This window comes from Grampus griseus, assembly GCF_964374135.1.
Source record: "Grampus griseus genome assembly, chromosome: 1".
Taxonomy (NCBI): domain Eukaryota; kingdom Metazoa; phylum Chordata; class Mammalia; order Artiodactyla; family Delphinidae; genus Grampus; species Grampus griseus.
Window position 1 is genome coordinate 78025810 of NC_139017.1, and position 25440 is coordinate 78051249.

A 25440-nucleotide genomic window follows, 5' to 3' on the forward strand; every position below is an offset into this window, starting at 1 on the left:
TACTCCTGACCTGAGCTAGAGTGGCACAAGTTGTACTAGGTGGTGGAACCATCAATGGATGGGAGTGGGGGAGGAGAGGAGAGTGGAAATAAAATGATTTTTGCATCACTGGGCTTTGGGATTCAATTTCCTTTCCCCAGTGTTTGAAAGATACTGTACAAATTAGATCTGGTATCCTGTGTGGGACACACTGCTCCCCATCTATACCTTCCAGAGCTGGGATTCAATCTTGATTAGAAAAGAATTGGGCCATATCAACATGGTCCACCGTACAGCATCTCTTGATGGTACAGGGCTACTATCCAGTTTCTGGAAGCACTCTGTAGAGTCATGTTTTACTTCTGAAAGCCTAGAGGCAATGGATAAAAAAAAAATAAAGGAAGCATGAACCAAGTAGATTTAACAAGATTGTGAGTTGTCTGGGGACCCATGAGTGTAGTGAGTACAGTTTTGTTTCTCATTCAGAGAGCACTCACTGACACTAAGGGGTGTAGACTATATATACTCTAAGAAGACAGGGATAGGAGAGTCACAGAAGGCTTCATGGGACATTCGGGATCTAATCTGAGCCATAGAAAATGGGTAGTTCCAAGGGGAAATCAAATAGAGCTCCGGTCTGGTCTGAGACCCTTACCTTGTTCTCTTCCTCCTCTGACTCCCCCTACCTAGATATGACAAATACTGTGCAGACCACTTCAAAGACAACCATTGTGACCAGGGATGCAACAGTGAGGAGTGTGGCTGGGATGGGCTGGACTGTGCTGCTGACCGGCCAGAAAACCTGGCAGAGGGTACCCTGGTCATTGTGGTGCTGATGCCACCTGAACAGCTGCTCCAGGATGCTCGCAGCTTCTTGCGTGCACTGGGCACCCTGCTCCACACCAACCTACGCATCAAACGGGATGCCCAGGGGGACCTCATGGTCTACCCCTATTATGGTGAAAAGTCAGCTGCCATGAAGAAGCAGAGATTGGCGCGCAGGTCCCTTCCAGGCGATCAAGAACAGGAAGTGGCTGGGTAAGTTTGTAATTTCTGAACTTCTTAAAGCTTAATTTTATCAAGCTGAGCACTTTGATACACAGAAGTCGTAACTGCAGCTATAAAAATGAAAGGTCAGAAAAAGAACAGCCAGACCAAGTAACACAAGCCCATGATCCCAGTATTTACCGTTAGTGCTAAAGGTTTGCCTTGATTTGGGGATCCTGAAAAGTGGGCTGGAGCAAGTGGGGGGCAGGATGTCAGGATGGCCCCTCAAGTGCTAGAATCTCTAACCGTTTGCCAGAGTTACCTTAAATCCCTCTAGTAATGACTCCTCTTTGTATTAATCCTGGCCGCCTTTTCAAGGCCCTTCATTTATGTCTCTTTGACAGCGGTGATGTTCTGCAGATGTTCTGTCATTCACACATCACATTGTTAGTGTATCTCACAGTGTTCAATTCAATAGCTAGCTGAAGTACAGATGCACAGACAAAGGAGAGTAAGGAACAAAAACAAGGGGCAGGGGTGTATTTTTAGAGTGGCTCTATGTACCTTTGAGTACGTTGGAACGGGTAGGAGAAGCCCACCAAAGACAGCTTCACCCCATTTTCTCACTTTGTCTTATGTTGCCTAAGTCAGAACGCTTAGACTGAGCCAAACCAAGGATAGCGAGACATCTCCCGAGTGAGAATTAGTGTTTGGGATCTAGATGGACAGCATCTTAATTTCTGAGATCTTTCTGGAGGCAGCGTCCAGAGGTGGAGAGCCTGAGGCTGAGCGTGAGGAAGAAGGCTCATGTCACCCTCTCCAACTCGGATTCCTGGACTGACACCCTTCCATTTTCTCCCCATTTCCCTTCTACCTCTTTCCCCTCGGCTTCCCACAGCTCTCAGGTATTCCTGGAAATCGACAACCGCCAGTGTGTCCAAGACTCAGACCAGTGCTTCAAGAATACGGATGCAGCAGCAGCTCTTCTGGCATCTCACGCCATCCAGGGGACCCTGTCGTACCCCCTTGTGTCTGTTGTCAGTGAGTAGCACTGGAATTAAGGGGAAAGTATGGGGAGAAAGGTGTCACTTGCGGGCAGAAAGAACAAGGCATAGTTTACAATGTGCGACTCTCTATCTCTCAGGGCTGGTGAGGTCAGAGTTGTTCTCTGAAGGAGTGTAGGGGGAATACTGAGAGTTGGATGTTTCATTCATCACTTTTCTCTGTCTCTCTGCACTTTCAGGTGAATCCCTGACCCCAAAACGCACCCAGCTTATCTATCTACTTGCTGTTGCTGTTGTGATTGTCTTGTTTATTATCCTGCTGGGGGTGATCATGGCAAAGCGAAAGCGTAAGCATGGCTCCCTCTGGCTGCCTGAAGGCTTCACCCTTCGCCGTGACTCCAGCAATCACAAACGTCGTGAGCCAGTGGGACAGGATGCCGTGGGGCTGAAGTAAGGGAGTCTGCCAACAAGCTACCCTTCACAGTAATAATGAGCATGGATAAGAGGAGAATCAGATCTTATTGAATCATGATTTTATATTCTGAGCTCTGGCCATGCTGTGTTATTACGCTTGACCATGATTCGCGATGCCTACTGAGTGGCTATAAAATACGTGTCTGGATGCTTCAATTCTGTACATATAATCACAGTGGTCCTCAGCTTCTGTGATGAGGCAAGCACACTTTTGTTGTCAGCTCTTGATTAGTGGGAAAGGAAAGGATATTTCCTCAGGCGATGGGATGTAATATTACCCATTTTTCTTGGGCCAAAGGCCCTGAAAGTCTGACTATAGCCATGAGAGTGTGTGATGGTAGAAAAAGTATTGAAAACTTCTATGTTCGTTTATGATATAACATCTGCCCTTATTTTACACCTTCATAATTCCGTCACATCAGAAATCTCTCAGTGCAAGTCTCAGAGGCTAACCTAATTGGTTCTGGAACGAGTGAACATTGGGTCGACGATGAAGGGCCCCAGCCAAAGAAAGCCAAGGTAAGCTAGCCATGGCAGAACCACCATTGTTATCCATTATCTGCTCACTTTTCGTATTTCTGTCCTTTGCTATCTAGAGTCTCATGAATGGGAGAAAAGGGTGATATTCTTTACATGTTGCCCAGGCAGAGGCTATCCTAGGTTGTCTGAAAAAGCAGGAATCTTTAGGTCACTGATGGCCTTGGGTTAGCTGTGTAAGTTTTTCAAAAAGAACTCTTTAAAAATAATAAAACAAACATGCTTCCTTCCTCGAGTGTCATGCTGATGGTACTTGAATAAGGACTACTGTGTGTAAATAGCAATTTCCTTCATGGCTAGATCTCTCCCTTATCCTCTCTGGGTACTTCTCCTTCTGGAAGGGAAGGTGGAACTAATCAGTGGAAGAGAGCCAATGACCCCTGAGTTCGGAGGCTTCAAAGCTTGAGCCCTGGAAACTGAAGCCATATAGAAGTAAGAGGTAAACATTGGCCTGAGTCTGACATGAAAAAGGAGACCATTCACCCATAGATATACATGGCTGGGATGTGCATGTATCCAAGGGTAGTCTAAATCAGCTTGAGGAGATAAATGCTTGAGGAGTACGGGCATGAAGTACACCATGATGGTTAAGAACATTGCTTTAGCTCTAGTCAGAACTGGATTCAAGTCCAAAACTCTGGCACATTACTTAACCTCTTTGTATTTAATTACCTTAATCCATAAGATAGGGAAAATAATAATACTTCTTTCCTCTGTGAGTTGTGTGGATTAAATACAGCAATACGTGTAAATTGCCTTCCCTATTTTCTGTCACATACTAAATACTTCATAAAGGGCAGCTGGTTTTAAAATTATAATAATAATAATATTATTCAATAAATACTTCCTGAATGCTTGCTCTGTGCTGAGCTCTGGGTTAAATACAGGGTACAAGGAGACAGCCGTGAGCAAGGCTTGTTCCCTGTTGTGAGGAACCTTTCAGGGAGCGGTAGAAACTGCCGTGTAGTGCCATGTAAATACTTAACACATGCTCAGTTAAGAGTGAGCAGAGGGTGCTCTGGAGGACCAACAAGAGGAATTAGAGTCTGCTTTCTACTTGAAGGGTAGACAGGAGTTAGTCAGACAAAGAATTGGGAGAGACCATGGCAGGCTGAAGGAACAACATAGGCAAAAGCCCAGAAGCAGGAAAATGGTGCTTTGGGGATCTGTAGATGGCACGTTAGGTAGGTAATATAGGTGACGTAGTAAGGCTGAAGCCTAGAGTATGGGATTGGGGAGGTTAGGAGAGTGCTACAGATGATGCAGGAGAGGTAAACAGGAACCACATCGTGAGAGCAGTGGGAAGCCAACGTGGATAATAATCTGGAAGGTTCGATAGGAGGACAGAGAATACTGGGTGGGAGATTAGAAGTGATGGGAGACTCTGGACTAGCTCCTTGTCTGCAGCTCCTGGCGTGGGCCAGATTGATAGGGAGAGTTGTCTTCTCCTTTCAGGCTGAAGATGAGGCTTTACTCTCAGAAGAAGACGATCCCATCGATCGACGGCCGTGGACACAGCAGCACCTTGAAGCTGCAGATATCCGTAGGACACCATCGTTGGCTCTCACTCCTCCGCAGGCAGAGCAGGAGGTGGATGTGCTGGATGTGAACGTCCGCGGCCCAGGTCAGCACCTGCAAGCCTCCCCTTTCTCGTTGCGCATGCCTGCCCTGGCTTCCACCTTATCCCTGTGTTTGTCCCACTTGGTGACATGCTCCCTTCTGACTTCACAGATTGGAAATCAGCTTGAGGAAATGAATGTTTAAGGAACGCAGGCTTGCAGAAATTATGAATTTATATGAGAAAAGAGGGAAGGATTTCACATTGCTTCACATACAGCATGCTCGACAGCAAACAGACTGATGATTTGGGATAGATTTTAGTAGGACAAAAAAATAATATTCCAAAGCAGAGGGATAGAGAATTTGTTTAGTTTGTACCTTCGTGCACATCGTTTATTAATACTGGCTATTTTAAAAAGTTGTCCAATTTAAAATAACATAGCACTTAGGAACTTGAACAGGAAAGCTTATTTAACGTAGAGAAGCTGCTCTTTACAGAAAGGATGTTATCCAGGAAAAGTCAATTGCCAATTACCACAAGAATCAGAGAGTTTTTTCACAAAAGAATAATTTTCTTCACATTGAACGACAATAGGGTTAATGGACAATTAATGTCCTTCCCCTCCTCGAATACTTTCTGGAATTTTCCCTTCCTCTAGATGGGTGCACCCCACTGATGCTGGCTTCTCTCCGAGGAGGCAGTTCAGATATGAGTGATGAAGATGAAGATGCAGAGGACTCTTCCGCCAACATCATCACAGACTTGGTCTACCAGGGTGCCAGCCTCCAAGCCCAGACAGACCGGACTGGTGAGATGGCCCTGCATCTTGCAGCCCGCTACTCGAGGGCCGATGCCGCCAAGCGCCTCCTGGATGCAGGTGCAGATGCCAACGCCCAGGACAACATGGGCCGCTGCCCTCTCCATGCTGCCGTGGCAGCTGATGCCCAGGGTGTCTTCCAGGTAAAGAACATGTAAAGAGCCGGTTCCTTATGGATCTAGTATATTTTCCCTTTATTAAGGCACTTAACATCCCATTACATTTGTTCGATGATTCTTTGAGAGAATAAGGCAGATGATAGAGTCCTGCTTGCTGGAAAGGAAAAGGGAGGCAGGCAAACAGACTTGACCATTTACAGCCAGGAAACAATAGAGCCAACAGCAGATAACACCAGTCTTCTGATTGTTAATCACTGCTTAGCCTTGTTTTGTTTCTGACATGGCAAAATGCCTCCCATATGAAAAGATCAGATGGGAGTGATACCTGTTATGAAGCCTCTGACTAGTGTCAGCTTCTCCCTCTAGATATGTCGGACCATATGGGCTTCCAGCTGCTCCTTGGCGGGTTTCTTGACATGAGTTCATAATGTATACCTGATGCCCTATTATTCTACCCTGATGGGGAAATTGGAGGCATGCTGTATCATCTTAACCTAGACACCATAACTGAGGTTGTGGTATTTTCCCACATCCCTCTTTTCGCTTTAGAAAGTAGAAGTACATGAGTTTACATAGCCATTGTAAAGCTTGAGTACCTACTTGTATTTTCGTTCATCCGTTTACTCCTTCATTCATGCATTCAACAAATATTTATTGACTGACCATGGTAGAACCGTGGGCACAAAGATAACAAGACATTCCCTGTACTCCAGGGACTTACAGTGTAGCCTCAGCTCTGATGCTGTTATTTCTTATCTTAGCTTCATTATTTTTTGTATCCAGGTGACTCTCTTTTCTGTGCTTTCTCGTGTTCTAGATACTGATCCGCAACCGAGTAACTGATCTAGATGCCAGGATGAACGATGGCACGACACCCCTGATCCTGGCTGCCCGCCTAGCTGTGGAGGGGATGGTGGCAGAGTTGATCAACTGCCAAGCCGATGTGAATGCAGTGGACGACCACGGTAGGGATGAGAAGCAGGGGTTCAGATTCCTACCTGCAAAGCAAGCCTCTGAGGAGGAAGATTGTTGCACGATCCTTAATGAGCTGTCCCAGATCCGAATCCACTGAAGATTCATTCAGTCATTCATTCTTCCTTTTACCATATTGAGTTCAGAGATCTGAGACAGTGGGAGGTCCATAGATGAAGCCGGGAAGGGATTTTTGGTGAGGGTTCTCAGATCTCAAAGCAGGTCTATGGAAGGTTTCCCTGTGTACGTTCCCAGGCATACCACTCTTGATATGAGGATGTGAGAGCCAACTTCATTGTGGAGGTGAGGGTTGTGAGATATTCTAACTATGCGTTCTGGCCTGTAATAAATAAGTAGGTTATTGCCTTCAGTGTGTGACAGGGTAGATTCTGCCATGTGAGGGATGTGGTACCACAGACAGATGATCCTTTTACTTAGAGGTCTTCTGGAGGCAAGGCAGCCTGTACTGAAGTATTTCTAGAATAGGGGAAAATTAATAGAATACTTGGGTTTTTCCTATGGGCCCCCAGAGAGAACTGGCTTCCTACTGCCGTCTGAGAAGTTCAAGGTTTCCTTGTATAAATCCTGATGCTTCCCGATAGTGGGAGTAGGCCATGTCCTTCTGCTCTGTCTGCTTATAAAAATGTTTTGTTTGTTTTGTTTTGTTTTTAATTTATTTTGTTTTTAATTTTGGCTGCGTTGGGTCTTTGTTGCTGCACGCGGGCTTTCTCTAGTTGCAGCGAGCGGGTGCGCGGGCTTCTCATTGCGGTGGCTTCTCTTGTTGCAGAGCACGGGCTCTAGACGTGCGGGCTTCAGTAGTTGTGGCTCGCGAGCTCTAGAGCGCAGGCTCAGTAGTTGTGGCGCACGGACTTAGTTGCTCTGCGGCGTGTGGGATCTTCCCGGACCAGGGCTCGAACCCGTGTCTCCTGCGTTGGCAGGCAGATTCTTAACCACTGCACCACCAGGGAAGCCCTAAAAATGTTTTCTTCCTGCAGGAAAATCTGCTCTTCACTGGGCAGCTGCTGTGAATAATGTGGAGGCAACCCTTTTGCTGTTGAAAAATGGGGCCAACCGAGACATGCAGGACAACAAGGTACGGTCTGGGCTCTGAGCTGGAGGGCAGGCACAGCAGTGCCTCAGATTATAAGGCCTTCGCTTTTCTCCTGTAGCTCCTCTTGTGATAAGGATAGACAAAGATGGAAGCAGATTGGAACTTGGTCCAGAGAGCTGGAGTGCTTGTATTGGGCTTAACCAGGGAAGTGTCAGGATTGACCCTCTGCCTACTCAGTACTCAGTCTGCATCAGGCTCTCCTGTCAATAACTTTGGTGTAGCCCTTTCTGCCTTTCTCTTCTTTGACATTTCCCTTTCTCCTGGTTTTCATTCTGTTCACACTCACTTCCTTTTCACTTGTTTGTTCTTATTTGTTTTCTTGATACTTTTTTCCCCCCTGTTCTTGGGCACCATGATGCTTTCCTGTTTGCTTTTCTTCCTCTGAGTTTTATGTCATGTTTCCCCTCTCTTGCTCATCTTATCTTCTCTCATTCATTTCCTCTTTTCCCTTCTGTTAGTTCTTTCTCTCAGATGTTTTGTCTCTTCTTTCTTTTACTTTCCCTTATTTTTCCCAGCTCTATAAATGCTTTAGGTTCTTCCCCTCATACCTTTCTTATTTCTACCTGTTATTCCTTTTAGAACCCTATTTTGATAAGCTCAGTGCTCTTTTAAGTGAATTTCTGGCTTGGGGACATGCTTTATCTCACATGTTCCCCACTAAGGAGATGTAGCACTCAATGGGGCAAAATTGCTTCTTGTGGAGGGATAAAATAATCTTAACTTTCTTTATGTATAAAGTCCAGATATCCCTTCAGTATGTAGGTAGTTATACACTTTATCTGTGATATTAAAATTTCATGCGGGAAGGAAGTTAGGAAAAAATGTCTAAAGGGATGATGACAAACAGATTGAGAGACACTGCTGTATTCTCAAGAGTGTTATTAAAATGTGCTCTGTGTGGGCCTTTTCTGTAGGAAGAGACCCCTCTGTTTCTCGCTGCCCGGGAGGGGAGCTATGAAGCAGCCAAGATCCTGTTAGACCATTTTGCCAATCGGGACATCACAGACCACATGGATCGTCTTCCCCGGGACGTGGCTCGGGACCGCATGCACCATGACATTGTGCGCCTGCTGGATGAGTACAACGTGACCCCGAGCCCTCCAGGCACCGTGCTGACTTCTGCTCTCTCACCTGTCATCTGTGGACCCAACAGATCTTTTCTCAGTCTGAAGCACACCCCGATGGGCAAGAAGTCCAGACGGCCCAATGCCAAGAGTGTTGTGCCCTGTAGCCTCCCTAACCTTGCCAAGGAGGCCAAGGATGCCAAGGGGAGTAGGAGGAAGAAGTCTCTGAGTGACAAGGGCCAGTTGTCTGAGAGCTCAGTGACTCTGTCCCCCGTTGATTCCCTAGAATCTCCTCACACATATGTTTCTGATACCACATCCTCTCCGATGATTACATCCCCCGGAATCTTACAGGCCTCACCCAACCCTGTGTTGGCTACTGCTGCCCCCCCTGCCCCAGTCCATGCACAGCATGCACTGTCTTTCTCTAACCTTCATGAGATGCAGCCCTTGGCTCACGGGGCCAACACTGTGCTTCCCTCAGTGAGCCAGCTGCTGTCACACCACCACATTGTTCCCCCAGGCAGTGGCAGTGCGGGGAGCTTGGGTAGGCTACATCCAGTCACTGTCCCAGCGGACTGGATGAACCGTGTGGAGGTGAATGAGAGCCAGTACAACGAGATGTTTGGTATGGTCCTGGCTCCAGCTGAGGGCACTCACCCTGGCATAACTCCCCAGAGCAGGCCGCCTGAAGGGAAGCATTTACCTGCCCCTCGAGAGCCCTTGCCCCCCATCGTGACTTTCCAGCTAATCCCCAAAGGCAGCATTGCCCAACCAGCCGGGGCTGCCCAGCCTCCATCCAGCTGCCCTCCAGCTGTTGCAGGCACCCTGCCCACCATGTATCAGATTCCAGAAATGGCTCGTTTGCCCAGTATGGCTTTTCCCACTGCCATGATGCCCCAGCAGGAAGGGCAGGTTGCTCAGACCATTCTCCCAGCCTACCATCCCTTTCCAGCCTCTGTGGGCAAGTATCCCACACCCCCTTCACAGCATAGCTATGCTTCCTCCAATGCTGCTGAGAGAACGCCCAGTCACAGTGGTCACCTCCAGGGTGAGCATCCCTACCTGACACCATCCCCAGAGTCTCCTGACCAGTGGTCAAGTTCATCCCCCCACTCTGCTTCTGACTGGTCAGATGTGACCACCAGCCCCACTCCTGGGGGTGCTGGAGGAGGTCAGCGGGGACCTGGGGCACACATGTCTGAGCCACCACGCAGCAACATGCAGGTCTATGCATGAAACACTCTGCCTCCAGCGTAGGGACAGAACTCCTATCGTAAATGCTGCTGAGGAGCAAATGAAGGTCGTCCGGGAGAGAAATGAAGAAATCTCTGGAACCAGCTTCCGGAGGCAGGGGAGAGGAGATGCGCTTATGTTGTAGATGATGCAAAGGAAGCAATTTTATTAGCTTCACTGTGTATCTGCAGGGTTTTGGGAGCCGGGAAAGGACAAGGCTCCTTGTAATCTCTTGCCCATCAAGCCCAGGTTCATGGAATTGCAAGATGAATACAAGACTTGGGACCGTGTTTCCTCTCTTCAGCGTGGGCAGCAAAATTGATGCCTGTTGTAGACATTCTTGCAGCTTGGACTGTATTTTCAGCCTTGGGGGCTATTGTTATATCCATGAGAAGATTCTATAGTAGAGTCCTATTGGGAATTGTGCCCTGGAATTCTGCCGGAGTTGACCTATCTTCTATTCTCATCCTTGGAAAGTCTTTCGACTTCACTTGGTGCTGTAATTGTTGCACCTCTCTGTGGCTGGAACCCCACCTGCATGTTATAGGGCAGGACCTTTGTGCTTTTAATTATTCCTGCTCTGGAAAGCACCTGCAGCCTTCTTTTCCCAGTGTCCCTAGGAGTCTCACGGGGTTTACTTTTATGGTTCTCAGCAGAAAACTTTCAAGTATGTTTCTTTAGAAAATGGACATAGTGCATTCTCCTACATAATATCATTCCTAAAATAAGAAGGGGAGCAAAATATTTTTCTTTGAACCCATTTAGGGGACCAGGACCCCATTCAAGAGGCTGCCCCTGAATTCTCTTGCCTGCATACAGGATTCCTACAAACCTTACCAGGAAGAAGAGTAAGAATCTGTTGTTTTTTCCATTTGTGGGCCTAGTAATTGTGAAGGTTTATCCTTGGCAGTGTAGGTAATATGAGCCCTTCAAAAACCCAAACAGACAAAGGTTTGGAATGTTGGAATGACCAAGAGATAAGGTAACTCATGCAAGGAGTGGTTACCCACTGACCCGTCCCTGCCAAGCATTCCATTGACTGCCAGTGTGAAACACATTTGTTCCCTGATATTAGAACGCTCGGCCTGCTTCACTCACACATCCAGCAGATGAAGATCATCTTAGCTGTTGAGCATTCCCCTCCACATATCTCCAAGAAGAAAATGTCTCAAACAATGTTCCCTCGCTGTTTAGAAGTGAAATTTCCTCCGCACAAGGGCCCCCCGTGACAGTCGTCTTCCGCTAGTCAGATGGCTGTAGTCTCTACTTCCTGACATTCCTTCTGATCCCAGGCCCCTTCACCCAGCTTCCCTCCATACTGTGGGGTCTGATTACTGGTGCACCCAGTAGGTTCTCACTGAACACGTGGGTTTTCTGAGTGTGGGAAATAGAATGTTGGCTTACAAGAAGGTTGGAAGGGGAGGAACTATGAGGTAGCCTTTGCTATTTTTTGCTACCATTTCTTTTCCTTTCAAGCAATCATGAGATTCTCTGTTAGGGAACTAATGTGGACACTTATCAGGGACCTTTTCCTTTCATAGAGTCACCTTCTAGATGATAATGGACAGTTACAGACTCACTGTCTTGTCATCCTCCTGTTCAGATTGTGATTGTGTCTCACCTGAGTCTGCTTCCTGTATTTGTGGTGTTGGCAACTTTTTTGACCCTCTGTCAAGGACGAAGCATTCTAGCCAACGCTAGAAAGAGGAGAAAAATACTTTTCTTCCTCTTCTGCCTGAGTCAGCTAACAACTGGTCCTGTCTCCACACTGTTACTTCCGCCCGGTGCTATGATGTCATGACACATGGAAAATTAGTTCTTCTGGGGACGTTTTGTAGATATTAATAGGTGGTCTGCCTACTCTGTGTTGGTTTCGATAGTTTTCATTCCTGCCTTGCCTGGGAGTATGCATCAGTTCTTCCCATTTACCTGATTTATCTGTCTGTGACTTCGTATGGAAACCCTGTGTGTCTGTTCACATGGAATTGTACAAAGGATTTTGCCAGTCCTGCCCCAGTTCATTGAATTAAAAAAAAATTTTTGTTTTTCCCTGATATAAGCAGATTGTTTGTTCATTTGTATTTTATTCTCTCACACGGCAACTCTACCAGCCCCTTTCATAGTATGTAGTATTTTATCATTCTAAATGGTGACTCTTTATCCTTGGACGCATTTGTTGATTCACAGGTGGGGAGAACCTATCTACATGGATCACTGTGGACCCCACACATCTGCACTTCTCCGTCATCCCGTTCCAGCCCCTCTTCCTCAGAGTGTCAGCCTCTGATCCAGTAGCTTGATCCCTTGTAGCCTTCTCCATCTGCAAGCACACTGTAGGCCTAACTTGCTTGTTCCTCTTTGGGTTTTGGGGAAATGAATGTGAAAGCTGCCATTACAGACAACAGGCTTCAGTGATGAGGAGGAAGACACTGCCTTTCCAGAATTTATCAATTGCTTAGATTGTGAGAACACTTGAGTTGTATAGTACCTAGTAAAAGAGAAGGTAAGATGGAGAATCACTTTCTCACATGGGTGCTGAATTGGAGACTAAGTTTGTATGGGATACAACTTTTATGCCAGGTATAGGTCACCCTCTGTGCCCCGCACATTCTTGTTTTATCTTTATGAATTCTTCCTTTGATTCCTCTTCTGTCTGCCTTTGGGGATATGTTTTTTATTTGTTTGTTTCTTTTGTATTAAGTGTCATTTTCTGACTTACATATTGGTAAGGGAGGGAGAGGTTTGAGGGAAAGAAAGACTGAGAGCTAAAGATTTTATGTAAGCAGTCAGCTATGATGCACAAGTCCATTATATCATCTTATTAAATTTGCTAGTTCATAATTCTTGCATAAAAAAGAACCAAAGGTGTAATGTTCTGTTGGCAGGTGGTTTTGGGATTTTGGCCTTAACTAATATACTGAATGTATAATGACTGTTTGAGAGGACAAGTTTATATGCCCTGAGGCTCCCATTCATAACTGCTTGGTACTGTGGCTTCTTCCTTGTGTACATTTCTCATAAAAGTGATACGATATCTGTTTGTATGAGAAACCCATAACCAGTAAAATGACTGCATATTCCTGACTATACATAGTAAGGAAAATGCACAATTTGTTTTTAATTTTCAAAGTTTCGTTCTAAAAGTAGTTAAGACGAAATTTATATGGAAGCATTTTTATCACAAAATAAAAAATGTTACATGTCAATCTCAATGGGCACTGCAGTTTTTATTTTCCATTCTTGCATCGCTGATCTTGCAGTGATTTACCTTATGATGTCATAATTGCTGAGAGAGAAAACATGTTCTTTTCATTCTGAATCCCACGGAGCCTAGCACTAGTCTTTTTTCCTTTCACCAGGCAGAGAATAAATAAATGCTTTTGAGGAGAAAGCTTCTGCCAGATAGGAAGTATCACAAGATTGAGTTACTTCACTGTGCACTAACTGGTGACAAATGGACAATGTCTCAGGACAAAGTGCCTTCCAGTGGAAATGTAGAATATTTGCTAAAGCCAGAATTGGGATTTGGGATATAACTAATAAAACCAATGGTGCTATTAACTAAACCATTAGTTTCCAATATTATTCCTCTTTAAATTTTGTATAGAGTTAAAATATACAGCTATATCATATTATTTTGCATAATAAATGTTACCAAGTTCATTCATACATTTACTTGTCATCAGTAAGATGTTTGAACACAAATACTTGACATTGATGGTATATATGGCATTTTAAACACAATTGATATCATATACTGGTTATCCTGAGTGTTATCATTTTATATAAAACACACTTGAGTCCTCATGTTGGGTTTTGACATGGTGTAAAGAGAAAATGAATTTGAGAGCTAAGGAATGTCTCGCCCAAGTCTGGTTCTCTACAGGCTGGCTTCTCAGAGCCTCTCAGATTCTGTGGCAACAAAAATTTGCTCCATGGAAACCTACTTCAGTGGTTCTGGGCTGTCCATCACATCCTATTCCTGCAACTGCAAGTGTAGAAACCTAGTGCTTGATCGTGCAGGGACTATGCAGGGCTTTCCTAGGCATGAAATGCAAGAAGGGAGAGCAGGGCTGGAGGCCGAGGGCTGCCATATCACACAGCTGGAACAATAGACTTGGACCCCAGGCCATGGTCACACCAGGGGAGGGACTGGGCTTCCCTGTCATGCAACTAAAAGGCCTCACAGCTCAAGGAGAGGGGGTGAATTCTTTTCTCAGAACATGATAATAGACCAACCATCTTTAATGTCTGCACACTGTGATGGTGTGATGGGCAATAGGCAAACTACAAGCCTGTTACTGCCTCTGCTTCCAAGTTCTCACAATAAACACTGCCTCAGGCTTGCTGCACGATATTGAGGTCATTCACCTCGTTTGGTGACAGTATTGTTTTTCTCTTTACACTGTGCCACGCGGCTTGTGGGATCTTAGTTCCCCGACAAGGGATCAAACCTGGGCCTGCGTCAGTGAACGCGCGGAGTCCTAACACTGGACTGCCAGGGAATTCCCTGGTGATAGTATTTCTAAAATGAAATATGAATCAGGTGCTTGCAAAAGCCCCGAAGAGAGAGATGGTGCGTGTGAAGTGTGTGTGTGTGTGTATGTGTGTTTGTAGGTGTGTGAATGTGTGTGAAACAGTGAATACAACTTTTCCTTCTTTTGAAACGGACCTTAAGAAAACACATTTAAAACATCTGCACTGGTCAAGTCCTGACTGCAAAGTGTGGGCAAATTCAAATGAGGATAATTCAAGAAGGGCTTATTTATCAAAACTAATTATGAAATGCGTGTGGGGTGTAGGGGAAACCTAAGGGGTAGTGCAGAAAGTCCTCATTAGCATCAGCATCTATTACCACTTCCCGGTCCAAAGGCGTGAAGGCTGGGAGGGGTTACTGGAAACTGAAAGGAGGAAGTCCTTTGGAACAAGTTAACTCAAGGAGAGCTGTGACTTCTGCCAGGGGCATGGTGAGCCCCAGGCCCTCTCACTGCAAGGAAGCCAAGAAATGAACACCCTGATCTCATTTTCCACCGCACTTCCACCCTGGACTTTGTATTTGCTGAATCCAAGTTGAAGTCTGAAAATAAAGGAGTCTGTTGGAATTGAACCATTGATACAGGTCAGCTTCCTGGAGGAGAAATCTTGGTGGAGAAAGGAAGAGAGTGGATCTGGAAGGTGCAAACACAACATTATCCAAAACATTTTCCCTCCAATGATAATATTTCTAAAAAACTTCTGTTGACAGCCTGCCATTGATATGTGAAGGCAGGGAAATTATGTACTGATAATCCTGACTTAACTTCTTTTCCTGATCAACTAGTGTGTTTCTTCTCCACCTTGTCTTTGAGCACCCAGACTGAAAATAGTCATCAGCAGGAGGATGGATAAATTATGGTGCTGTCACTCTATGGAATACTACCCAGAAATGAAAAAGAATAATATGCAGCAATATAAAGAGGTGTCATTGACATAATGTTGAGCAAAATAAGCTGGACACTAAAAAATACATTCTGTATGATTCCATTATATAAGTCAGAAAAGCAAACAGCTGATAAATAAAGATCTGAATAGTGGGTACTTTGGGGGGAGAGGGGTCTTGACTGAGAAGACTGCAAGAAAAATCTGTTTGGAGACAGCAAATACCTTGACTTTGGTGGTGATTTCATGAATGTATACATAAAATTTCATGTAAAATTTACTTAAGATTTGTGAATTTTACTAATGTGAGTTATACTTCAATAAAATGTATCTATAATACTGACAGAAATGTATAAACACCTAATATAAATACTGTAGTATATAACTGTATAATTTTATATTTTAAAATTATAATACATTAATATTTTTTCATATTTGTTTCAGATGTTCAAAAATGAGGTAATATAGGTGAGACTCCTATATCCTCCATTCCCCTCCCTTCCTTCCTCCCTCCTTCCTTTTCCAGTTATTTGCTTTCATAAATTTAATTGGTGGAGATTATTTTATGCTTAACAACATTGCTATTTGCAATAGGTGATCCATGAAGCAAATATATTTTCAAATTCAGTTGTATAAATTGTGAGACCACAGAATTGCCAAATTACTTAAAAGAGCAAGGCAAGCCCGCTATTGGCTAGCCGGGTAGGAGTTCTGGAGTCCAGCAGGAGCATCCCTACCTGTCTGGGGGCTGCTATTTGGTACTACCTGGTGGCACTTAGCTGCTTCAGCATAAACATATTAGAATTGAGTCTGGGTTCTGTAATGAGACAGGGATCGGCAAGCTCTTCATTGTAAACATCACCTGCTTCTTATGCCTATTTCAGACCATTTAGGCCAGCAAATACTGGGATGTAAGAACCCAGCTTGTGTCTTTCTGTAGTGGAATTGTCTCATTTTTCTCTCTCCCTCTCCTCAGTCACCCCTTTCCCTTCACTCCGGGAAAAGATTTAAGAATAAGGATCTGGCAGACGAGGGTCACCAACCAGTAATCATGTTACATCAGAATCTTGTTACTATGGTTATTGCAGGATTTTACATATAAGAATTGGAAAGGAGGAAGAGAAGATATCTTCATCTGAGATTAATAAGACTATATACCTGGACAACCCAAGAAAATATACTAAAAACCTACCCTAGGTTTCAGTAAATAAAACAATGTAAAATTACTTTATAGAAAAACTTTGTTATAAACAAAATCCAGTTTGGGGATGTAATGAAAGAGAAGAGCACATTTCATCTGATCATGCCTGCAACTTTGATAATATTCATTAAGATACTCAATTTTTTAAACCTCTCTCAGTATCAACTAACACAAGTACAATCCCATAATAAGCCCTTCCTAACACTCACTTACTGAGATACCACATTTCCCCTTAGTGTGTAATTTTCCCTGCAGCAAAAAGCATCAGTGACTCCATTTTTGTTTGACTCACCAGGGTGCTCCTTGTGGTTTGACTAAAGGACATCAAGAGGCCTCCAAGACAGGAAGAATACCTTCTCAACACCCCGTTATATACAGAGCACTGACTTCACAATAACAGTTAATGAATTTTCCAAGAATATCTGGAACATTCATAAAAATTATATCTAGGTAAGGCCATCTTAAAATCTTAGTGTAGTTTCAAAGAATCAGTATCATATAGACAGTAATCTCTGAACATGGCACTATCAAATTAGAAACAAAAAATCTAACCAACACCCCTATATCTATGAAAAAATTTAATGTATAAATGTCAGTTATTAATAAAATATGTTAGAAGATATTTAGTAACTATACAAAAATTCTTATCAAATATTACCACTATTTTTGAAATAGTAATTATTAGAACTATGGAAAGCAACCAAAGTTTTTAAGTAGAAAAATTCTCATCTAAATATTTATGCCACAGCAGACTGAATCAATAACATAAGCATTTTAAAATTTTTAATTGACATATAGTTAATTTACAATGTGTTAGTTTCAGGTATACAGCAAAGTGATTCAGTTATACATATATATATTCTTTTTCAGATTCTTTCCAATTATAGGTTATTATAAGGTATTGAATATAGTTCCCTGTGCTATACAGTAGGTCCTTGTTGTTTATCTATTTTATATTTAGTAGTGTGTATATGTTAATCCCACACTCCTAATTTATCCTCCCCCACCCCTCTATCCTCCTTGGTAACCTTAAGTTTGTTTTCTATGTCTGTGAGTCTATTTCTACTTTGTAAATAAGTTCATCTGTATCATTTTCTTAGATTCCACATATAAGCCATATCATACGAGATTTGTCTTTCTCTGGCCTACTTCACTTAGTATGATAACCTCTAGGTCCATCCATGATGCTGCAAGTGGCATTATTTCATTCTTTCTTACGGCTGAGTAAAATTGCATTGTATATATATACCACATCTTCTGTATCCATTCAACAGTCAATGGGCATTTAGGTTGCTTCCATGTCTTGGGTATTATAAATGATGCTGCTATGAACATTTCAGTGCATTATCTTTTAGAGTTTTCTCCAGATATATACCCAGGAGTGGGATTGCAGGATCATATGGTAACTACTTTTTAGTTTTTTAAGGAACCTCCATACTGTTCTCAATAGTGGCTGTAACAATTTACATTCCCACCATCAGTGTAGGAGGGTTCCTATTTCTCAACACCCTATCCAGCATTTATTATTATTTTTTTTAAACATCTTTATTGGAGTATAATTGCTTTACAATGGTGTGTTAGTTTCTGCTTTATGACAAAGTGAATCAGTTATACATATATATATGTCCCCATATCTCTTCCCCCTTGCGTCTCCCTCCTTCCCACCCTCCCTATCCCACCCCTCTATGTGGTCACAAAGCACCGAGCTGATCTCCCTGTGCTATGCAGCTGCTTCCCACTAGCTATCTATTTTACATTTGGTAGTGTATATATGTCCATGCCACTCTCTCACTTTGTCACAGCTTACCCTTCCCCCTCCCCGTATCCTCAAGTCCATTCTGTAGTAGGTCTGCATCCTTATTCCCGTCTTGCCCCTAGGTTCTTTATGATCATTTTTTGTTTTTTAGATTCCATATATATGTGTTACCACACAGTATTTCTTTTTCTCTTTCTGACTTACTTCACTCTGTATGACAGTCTCTAGGTCCACGCACCTCACTACAAATAACTCAGTTTTGTTCCTTTTTATGGCTGAGTAATATTCCATTGTATATATGTGCCACATCTTCTTTATCCATTCATCTGTTGATGGACACTGAGGTTGCTTCCAAGTACTGGCTATTGTAAATTGAGCTGCAATGAATATATTGGTACATGACTCTTTTTGAATTATGGTTTTCTCAGGGTATATGCCCAGTAGTATTGGTGGGTCATATGGTAGTTCTAGTTTTAGTTTTTTAAGGAACCTCCATACTGTTCTCCATAGTGGCTGTATCAATTTACACTCCCACCAACAATGCAAGACGGTTCCCTTTTCTCCACACCCTCTGCAGCATTTATTGTTTGTAGATTTTTTGATGCTGGCCATTCTGACTGGTGTGAGGTAATTGTAGTTTTGATTTGCATTGCAGTTTTGATTTTCATTTCTCTAATGATTAACGATGTTGAACATTCTTTCATGTGTTTGTTGGCAATCTGTATATGTTCTTTGGAGAAATGTCTATTTAGGTCTTCTGCCCATTTTTGGATTGTGTTGTTTGTTTTTTTGATATTGAGCTGCATGAGTTGCTTGTAATTTTGGAGATTAATCCTTTGTCAGTTGCTTCATTTGCAAATATTTTCTCCCATTCTGAGGGCTGTCTTTTCGTCTTGTTTATGGTTTCCTTTGCCATGCAAAAGATTTTAAGTTTCATTAGGTCCCATTTGTTTATTTTTGTTTTTATTTCCATTTCTCTAGGAGGTGGGTCAAAAAGGATCTTGCTGTGATTTATGTCATAGAGTGTTCTGCCTGTGTTTTCCTCTAAGAGTTTGATGGTGTCTGGCCTTACATTTAGGTCTTTAATCCACTTTGAGTTTATTTTGGTGTATGGTGTTAGGGAGTGTTCTAATTTCAGTCTTTTACATGTAGCTCTCCAGTTTTCCCAGCACCACTTAATGAAGAGGCTGTCTTTTCTCCACTGTATATTCTTGCCTACTTTACCAAAGATAAGGTGACCATATGTGCGTGGGTTTATCTCTGGGCTTTCTATCCTGTTCCATTGATCTATATTTCTGTTTTTGTGCCAGTACCATACTGTCTTGATAACTGTAGCTTTGTAGTATAGTCTGAAGTCAGGGAGCCTGATTCCTCCAGCTCCGTTTTTCTTTCTCAAGATTGCTTTGGCTATTCGGGGTCTTTTGTGTTTCCATACAAATTGTGAAATTTTTTGTTCTAGTTCTGGGAAAAATGCCAGTGGTAGTTTGATAGGGATTGCATTGAATCTGTAGATTGATTTGGGTAGTAGAGTCATTTTCACAATGTTGATTCTTCCAATCCAAGAACATGGTATATCTCTCCATCTATTTGTATCATCTTTAATTTCTTTCATCAGTGTCTTATAATTTTCTGCATACAGGTCTTTTGTCTCCTTAGGTAGGTTTATTCCTAGGTATTTTATTCTTTTTGTTGCAATGGTAAATGGGAGTGTTTTATTAATTTCACTTTCAGATTTTTCATCATTAGTGCATAGGAATGCCAGAGATTTCTGTGCATTAATTTTGTATCCTGCTACTTTACCAAATTCATTGATTAGCTCTAGTAGTTTTCTGGTAGTATCTTTAGGATTCTCTATGTATAGTATCATGTCATCTGCAAACAGTGACAGCTTTACTTCTTTTCCAATGTGGATTCCTTTTATTTCTTTTTCTTCTCTGATTGCTGTGGCTAAAACTTCCACAACTATGTTGAATAAGAGTGGTGAGAGTGGGCAACCTTGTCTTGTTCCTGATCTTAGTGGAAATGCTTTCAGTTTTTCACAATTGAGGACGACGTTGGCTGTGGGTTTGTCATATATGGCCTTTATTATGTTGAGGAAAGTTTCCTCTATGCCTACTTTCTGGAGGGTTTTTATCATAAATGGGTGTTGAATTTTTTCGAAAACTTTCTCTGCATCTTTTGAGATGATCATATGGTTTTTCTCCTTCAGTTTGTTAATATGGTTTATCACATTGATTGATTTGCATATATTAAAGAATCCTTGCATTCCTGGAATAAACCCCACTTGATCATGGTGTATGATCCTTTTAATGTGCTGTTGGATTCTGTTTGCTAGTATTTTGTTGAGGATTTTTGCATCTATGTTCATCAGTGATATTGGCCTGTAGTTTTCTTTCTTTGTGACATCCTTTTCTGGTTTTGGTATCAAGGTGATGGTGGCCTCGTAGAATGAATTTGGGAGTGTTCCTCCCTCTGCTATATTTTGGAAGAGTTTGGGAAGGATAGGTCTTAGCCCTTCTCTAAATGTTTGATGGAATTCACCTGTGAAGCCATCTGTTCCTGGGCTTTTGTTTGTTGGAAGATTTTTAATCACAGTTTCAATTTCAGTGCTTGTGATTGTTATGTTCATATTTTCTATTTCTTCCTGGTTCAGTCTTGGAAAGTTGTGCATTTCTAAGAATTTGTCCATTTCTTCCAGGTTGTCCATTTCATTGGCATATAGTTGCCTGTAGTAATCTCTTATGATCCTTTGTATTTCTGCAGTGTCAGTTGTTACTTCTTTTTCATTTCTAATTCTATTGATTTGAGTCTTCTCCCGTTTTTTCATGATGATTCTGGCTAATAGTTTATCAATTTTGTTTATCTTCTCAAAGAATCAGCTTTTAGTTTTATTGATCCTTACTATCGTTTCCTTCATTTCTTTTTCATTTATTTCTGATCTGATCTTTATGATTTCTTTCCATCTGCTAACTTTGGGGTTTTTTTGTTCTTCTTTCTCTAATTGCTTTAGGTGTAAGGTTATGTTTTTTACTTGAGATGTTTCTTGCTTCTTAAGGTAGGATTGTATTGCTATAAAATTCCCTCTTAGAACTGCTTCTTCTGCATCCCATAGGTTTTGCGTCGTTGTGTTTTCATTGTCATTTGTTTATAGTTTTTTTTTTTTTTTTTTGCAGTACGTGGGCCTCTCACTGTTGTGGCCTCCCCCATTGCAGAGCACAGGCTCCAGACGTGCAGGCTCAGTGGCCATGGCTCACGGGCCTAGCCGCTCTGCGGCATGTGGGATCTTCCTGGACCGGGGCATGACCCCGTGTCCCCTGCACTCAACCACTGTGCCACCAGGGAAGCCCATGTTTCTAGGTATTTTTTAATTTCCTCTTTGATTTCTTCAGTGATCTCTTGGTTATTAAGTAGTGTGTTGTTCAGCCTCCATATGTTTGTATTTCTTACAGATTTTTTCCTGTAATTGATATCTAGTCTCATAGCGTTGTGGTCGGAAAAGATACTTGATATGATTTCGATTTTCTTACATTTACCAAGGCTTGATGTGTGACCCAAGATAGGATCCATCCTGGAGAATGTTCCATGAGCACTTGAGAAGAATGTGTATTTTGTGTTTTTTTGGCTGGAAAGTCCTATAAATATCAATTAAGTCCATCATGTTTAATGTATCATTTAAAGTTTGTGTTTCCTTATTTATTTTCATTTTGGATGATCTGTCCTTTGGTGAAAGTGGGGTGTTAAAGTCTCCTACTATGATTGTGTTACTGTCGATTTCCCCTTTTATGGCTGTTAGTATTTTCCTTATGTATTGAGGTGCTCCTATGTTGGGTGCATAAATATTTACAATTGTTACATCTTCTTCTTGGATTGATCCCTTGATCATTATGTAGTGTCCTTCTTTGTCTCTTGTAATAGTCTTTATTTTAAAGTCTATTCTGTCTGATATGAGAATTGCTACTCCAGCTTTCTTTTGATTTCCATTTGCGTGGAATATATTTTTCCATCCCCTCACTTTCAGTCTGTATGTGTCTCTAGGTCTGAAGTGGGTCTCTTGTAGACAGCATACATACGGGTCTTGTTTTTGTATCCATCCAGCCAGTCTATGTCTTTTGGTTGGAGCATTTAATTCATTTACATTTAAGGTAATTATTGATATGTATGTTCCTATTACCATTTTCTTAATTGTTTTGGGTTTATTATAGTAGGTCTTTTCTTTCTCTTGTGTTTCCTGCCTAGAGAAGTTCCTGTAGCATTTGTTGTAAAGCTGGTTTTGTGGTGCTGAATTCTCTTTGCTTTTGCTTGTCTGTAGAGCTTTTAATTTCTCCATCAAATCTGAATGAGATCCTTGCTGGGTAGAGTAATCTTGGTTGTAGGTTTTTCTCCTTCATCACTTTAAATATGTCCTGTCACTCCCTTCTGGCTTGCAGAGTTTCTGCTGAAAGATCAGCTGTTAACCTTATGGGGATTCCTTATGTGTTATTTGTTGTCTTTCCCTTGCTGATTTTAATATTTGTTCTTTGTATTTAATTTTTGATAGTTTGAGTAATATGTGTCTTGGCGTATTTCTCCTTGGATTTATCCTGTATGGGACTCTCTGTGCTTCCTGTACTTGATTAACTATTTCCTTTTCCATATTAAGGAAGTTTTCAACTATAATCTCTTCAAATATTTTCTCAATCCCTTTCTTTTTCTCTTCTTCCTCTGGGACCTCTATAATTTGAATGTTGGTGCGTTTAATGTTGTCCCAGAAGTCTCTGAGACGGTCCTCAGTTCTTTTCATTCTTTTTTCTTTATTCTGCTCTGCAATAGTTATTTCCACTATTATCTTACAGGTCACTTATCCATTCTTCTGCCTCAGTTATTCTGCTATTGATCCCTTCTAGAGAATTTTATATTTCATTTATTATGTTGTTCATCACTGTTTGTTTCCTCTTTAGTTCTTCTAGGTCCTTGTTAAACGTTTCTTGTATTTTGTCCATTCTATTTCCAAGATTTTGGATCATCTTTAGTGTCGTTATTCTGAATTCTTTTGCAGGTAGACTGCTTATTTCCTCTTCATTTGTTAGGTCTGGTGGGTTTTTGCCTTGCTCCTTCATCTGCTGTGTGTTTCTCTGTCTTCTCATTTTGCTTAACTTACTGTGTTTGGGGTCTCCTTTTCACAGGCTGCAGGTTCGTAGTTCCCGTTGTTTTTGGTGTCTGTCCCCAGTGGCTAAGATTTGTTCAGTGGGTTGTATAGGCTTCCTGGTGGAGGGGACTAGTGCCTGTGTTCTGGTGGATGAGGCTGGATCTTGTCTTTCTGTTGGGCAGGTCCACGTCAGGTGGTGTTTTGGGGTGTCTGTGGCCTTATTATGATTTTAGGCAGCCTCTGTGCTCATGGATGGGGTTGTGTTCCTGTTTTGCTAGTTGTTTGGCATAGGGTGTCCAGCACTGTAGCTTGCTGGTCATTGAGTGGAGCTGGGTCTTGGCGTTGAGGTGGAGATCTTTGGGAGATTTTCGCCGTTTGATATTACGTGGAGCTGGGAGGTTTCTTGTGGACCAGTGTCCTGAACTTGGCTCTCCCACCTCAGTGGCACAGCCCTGACGCCTGGCTGGAGCACAAAGAGCCTGTCCTCCACACGGCTCAGAATAAAAGGGAGAAAGAAAAGAAAGAGAGAAAGAGAGAAAGAAAGAAAGAAAGAAGAAAGAAAGAAAGAAAGAAAGAAAGAAAGAAAGAAAGAAAGAAAGAAAGAAAGAAAGAAAGAAAAGAAAAAATAAAACAATTAAAGTAAAAATAATTATTAAAAAAAAAATTTTTTAAGTAATGAAAAAAGAAAATGGACTGACAGAACCCTAGGACAAATGGTAAAAGCAGAGCTATACAGACAAAATCACACACAGAAGCATACACATACACACTCACAAAAAGAGGAAAAGGGAAAAAATATATATATATCATTGCTCCCAAAGTCCACCTCCTCAATTTGGGATGATTCGTTGTCTATTCAGGTATTCCACAGATGCAGGGTACATCAAGTTGATTGTGGAGGTTTAATCCGCTGCTTCTGAGGCTGCTGGGAGAAATTTCCCTTTCTCTTCTTTGTTCGCACAGCTCCCGGGGTTCAGCTTTGGATTTGGCCACGCCTCTGCGTCTAGGTCGCCTGAGGGCGTCTGTTCTTTGCTCAGACAGGACGGGGTTAAAGGAGCCGCTGATTCGGGGGCTGTGGCTCGCTCAGGCCGTGGGGAGGGAGGGGTATGGAGTGCGGGGCGGGCCTGAGGCTGCAGAGGCCGGCGTGACGTTGCACCAGCTTGAGGCATGCCGTGCGTTCTCCCCGGGAAGTTGTCCCTGGATCCCGGGACCCTGGCAGTGGCGGGCTGTACAGGCTCCCGGGTGGGGAGGTGTGGATAGTGACCTGTGCTTGCACACAGGCTTCTTGGTGGCGGCAGCAGCAGCCTTAGCGTCTCATGCCCGTCTCTGGGGTCCACGCTGATAGCTGCGGCTCACGCCCGTCTCTGGAGCTCCTTTAAGCGGCGTTCTTAATCCCCTCTCCTCGTGCACCAGGAAACAAAGAGGCAAGAAAAAGTCTCTTGTCTCTTCGGCAGCTCCAGACTTTTTCCCGGACTCCCTCCCGGCTAATCGTGGTGCACTAACCCCTTCAGGCTGTGTTCACGCAGCCAACCCCAGTCCTCTCTCTGGGGTCTGACCTCCGAAGCCCGAGCCTCAGCTCCCAGCCCCCGCCCGTCCCGGCAAGTGAGCAGACAAGCCTCTTGGGCTGGTGAGCGCTGGTCAGCACCGATCCTCTGTGCGGGAATCTCTCTGCTTTGCCCTCCGCACCCCTGTGGCTGCGCTCTCCTCCGTGGCTCCGAAGCTTCCGCCCCCCGCAGTTTCCGCCTGAGAAGGGGCTTCCTAGTGTGTGGAAACCTTTCCTCCTTCACAGCTCCCTCCCACTGGTGCAGGTCCCGTCCCTATTCTTTTGTCTCTGTTTTTTCTTTTTTTTTTTTTTTGCCCTACCCAGGTATGTGGGAAGTTTCTTGCCTTTTGGGAGGTCTGAGGTCTTCTGCCAGCGTTCAGTAGGTGTTCTGTAGGAGTAGTTCCACATGTAGATGTATTTCTGATGTATTTGTGGGGAGGAAGGTGATCTCCATGTCTTACTCTTCTGCCATCTTGAAGCTCCTCCCAGCATTTATTATTTGTAGACTTTTTAATGATGGCCATTCTGACTGGTGT

At 43.0% G+C, this 25440-nt stretch overlaps 1 protein-coding gene across 1 annotated transcript in view; it reads left to right on the forward strand.

The window, feature by feature from the left end:
• The window catches only part of NOTCH2 (notch receptor 2), a 178504-nt gene extending 165025 nt beyond the window's left edge, over nt 1–13479 (forward strand). The window contains exons 26-34 of the mRNA XM_082663714.1: nt 670–1017; nt 1865–2007; nt 2210–2420; nt 2867–2963; nt 4437–4605; nt 5201–5502; nt 6296–6443; nt 7446–7543; nt 8476–13479. Coding sequence (XP_082519840.1) covers nt 670–1017; nt 1865–2007; nt 2210–2420; nt 2867–2963; nt 4437–4605; nt 5201–5502; nt 6296–6443; nt 7446–7543; nt 8476–9864 — 2905 coding nt within the window. The 3' untranslated portion in view covers nt 9865–13479. The remainder of the gene's footprint in view (nt 1–669; nt 1018–1864; nt 2008–2209; nt 2421–2866; nt 2964–4436; nt 4606–5200; nt 5503–6295; nt 6444–7445; nt 7544–8475) is intronic.
• The last annotated feature ends 11961 nt before the right edge of the window (nt 13480–25440 follow it).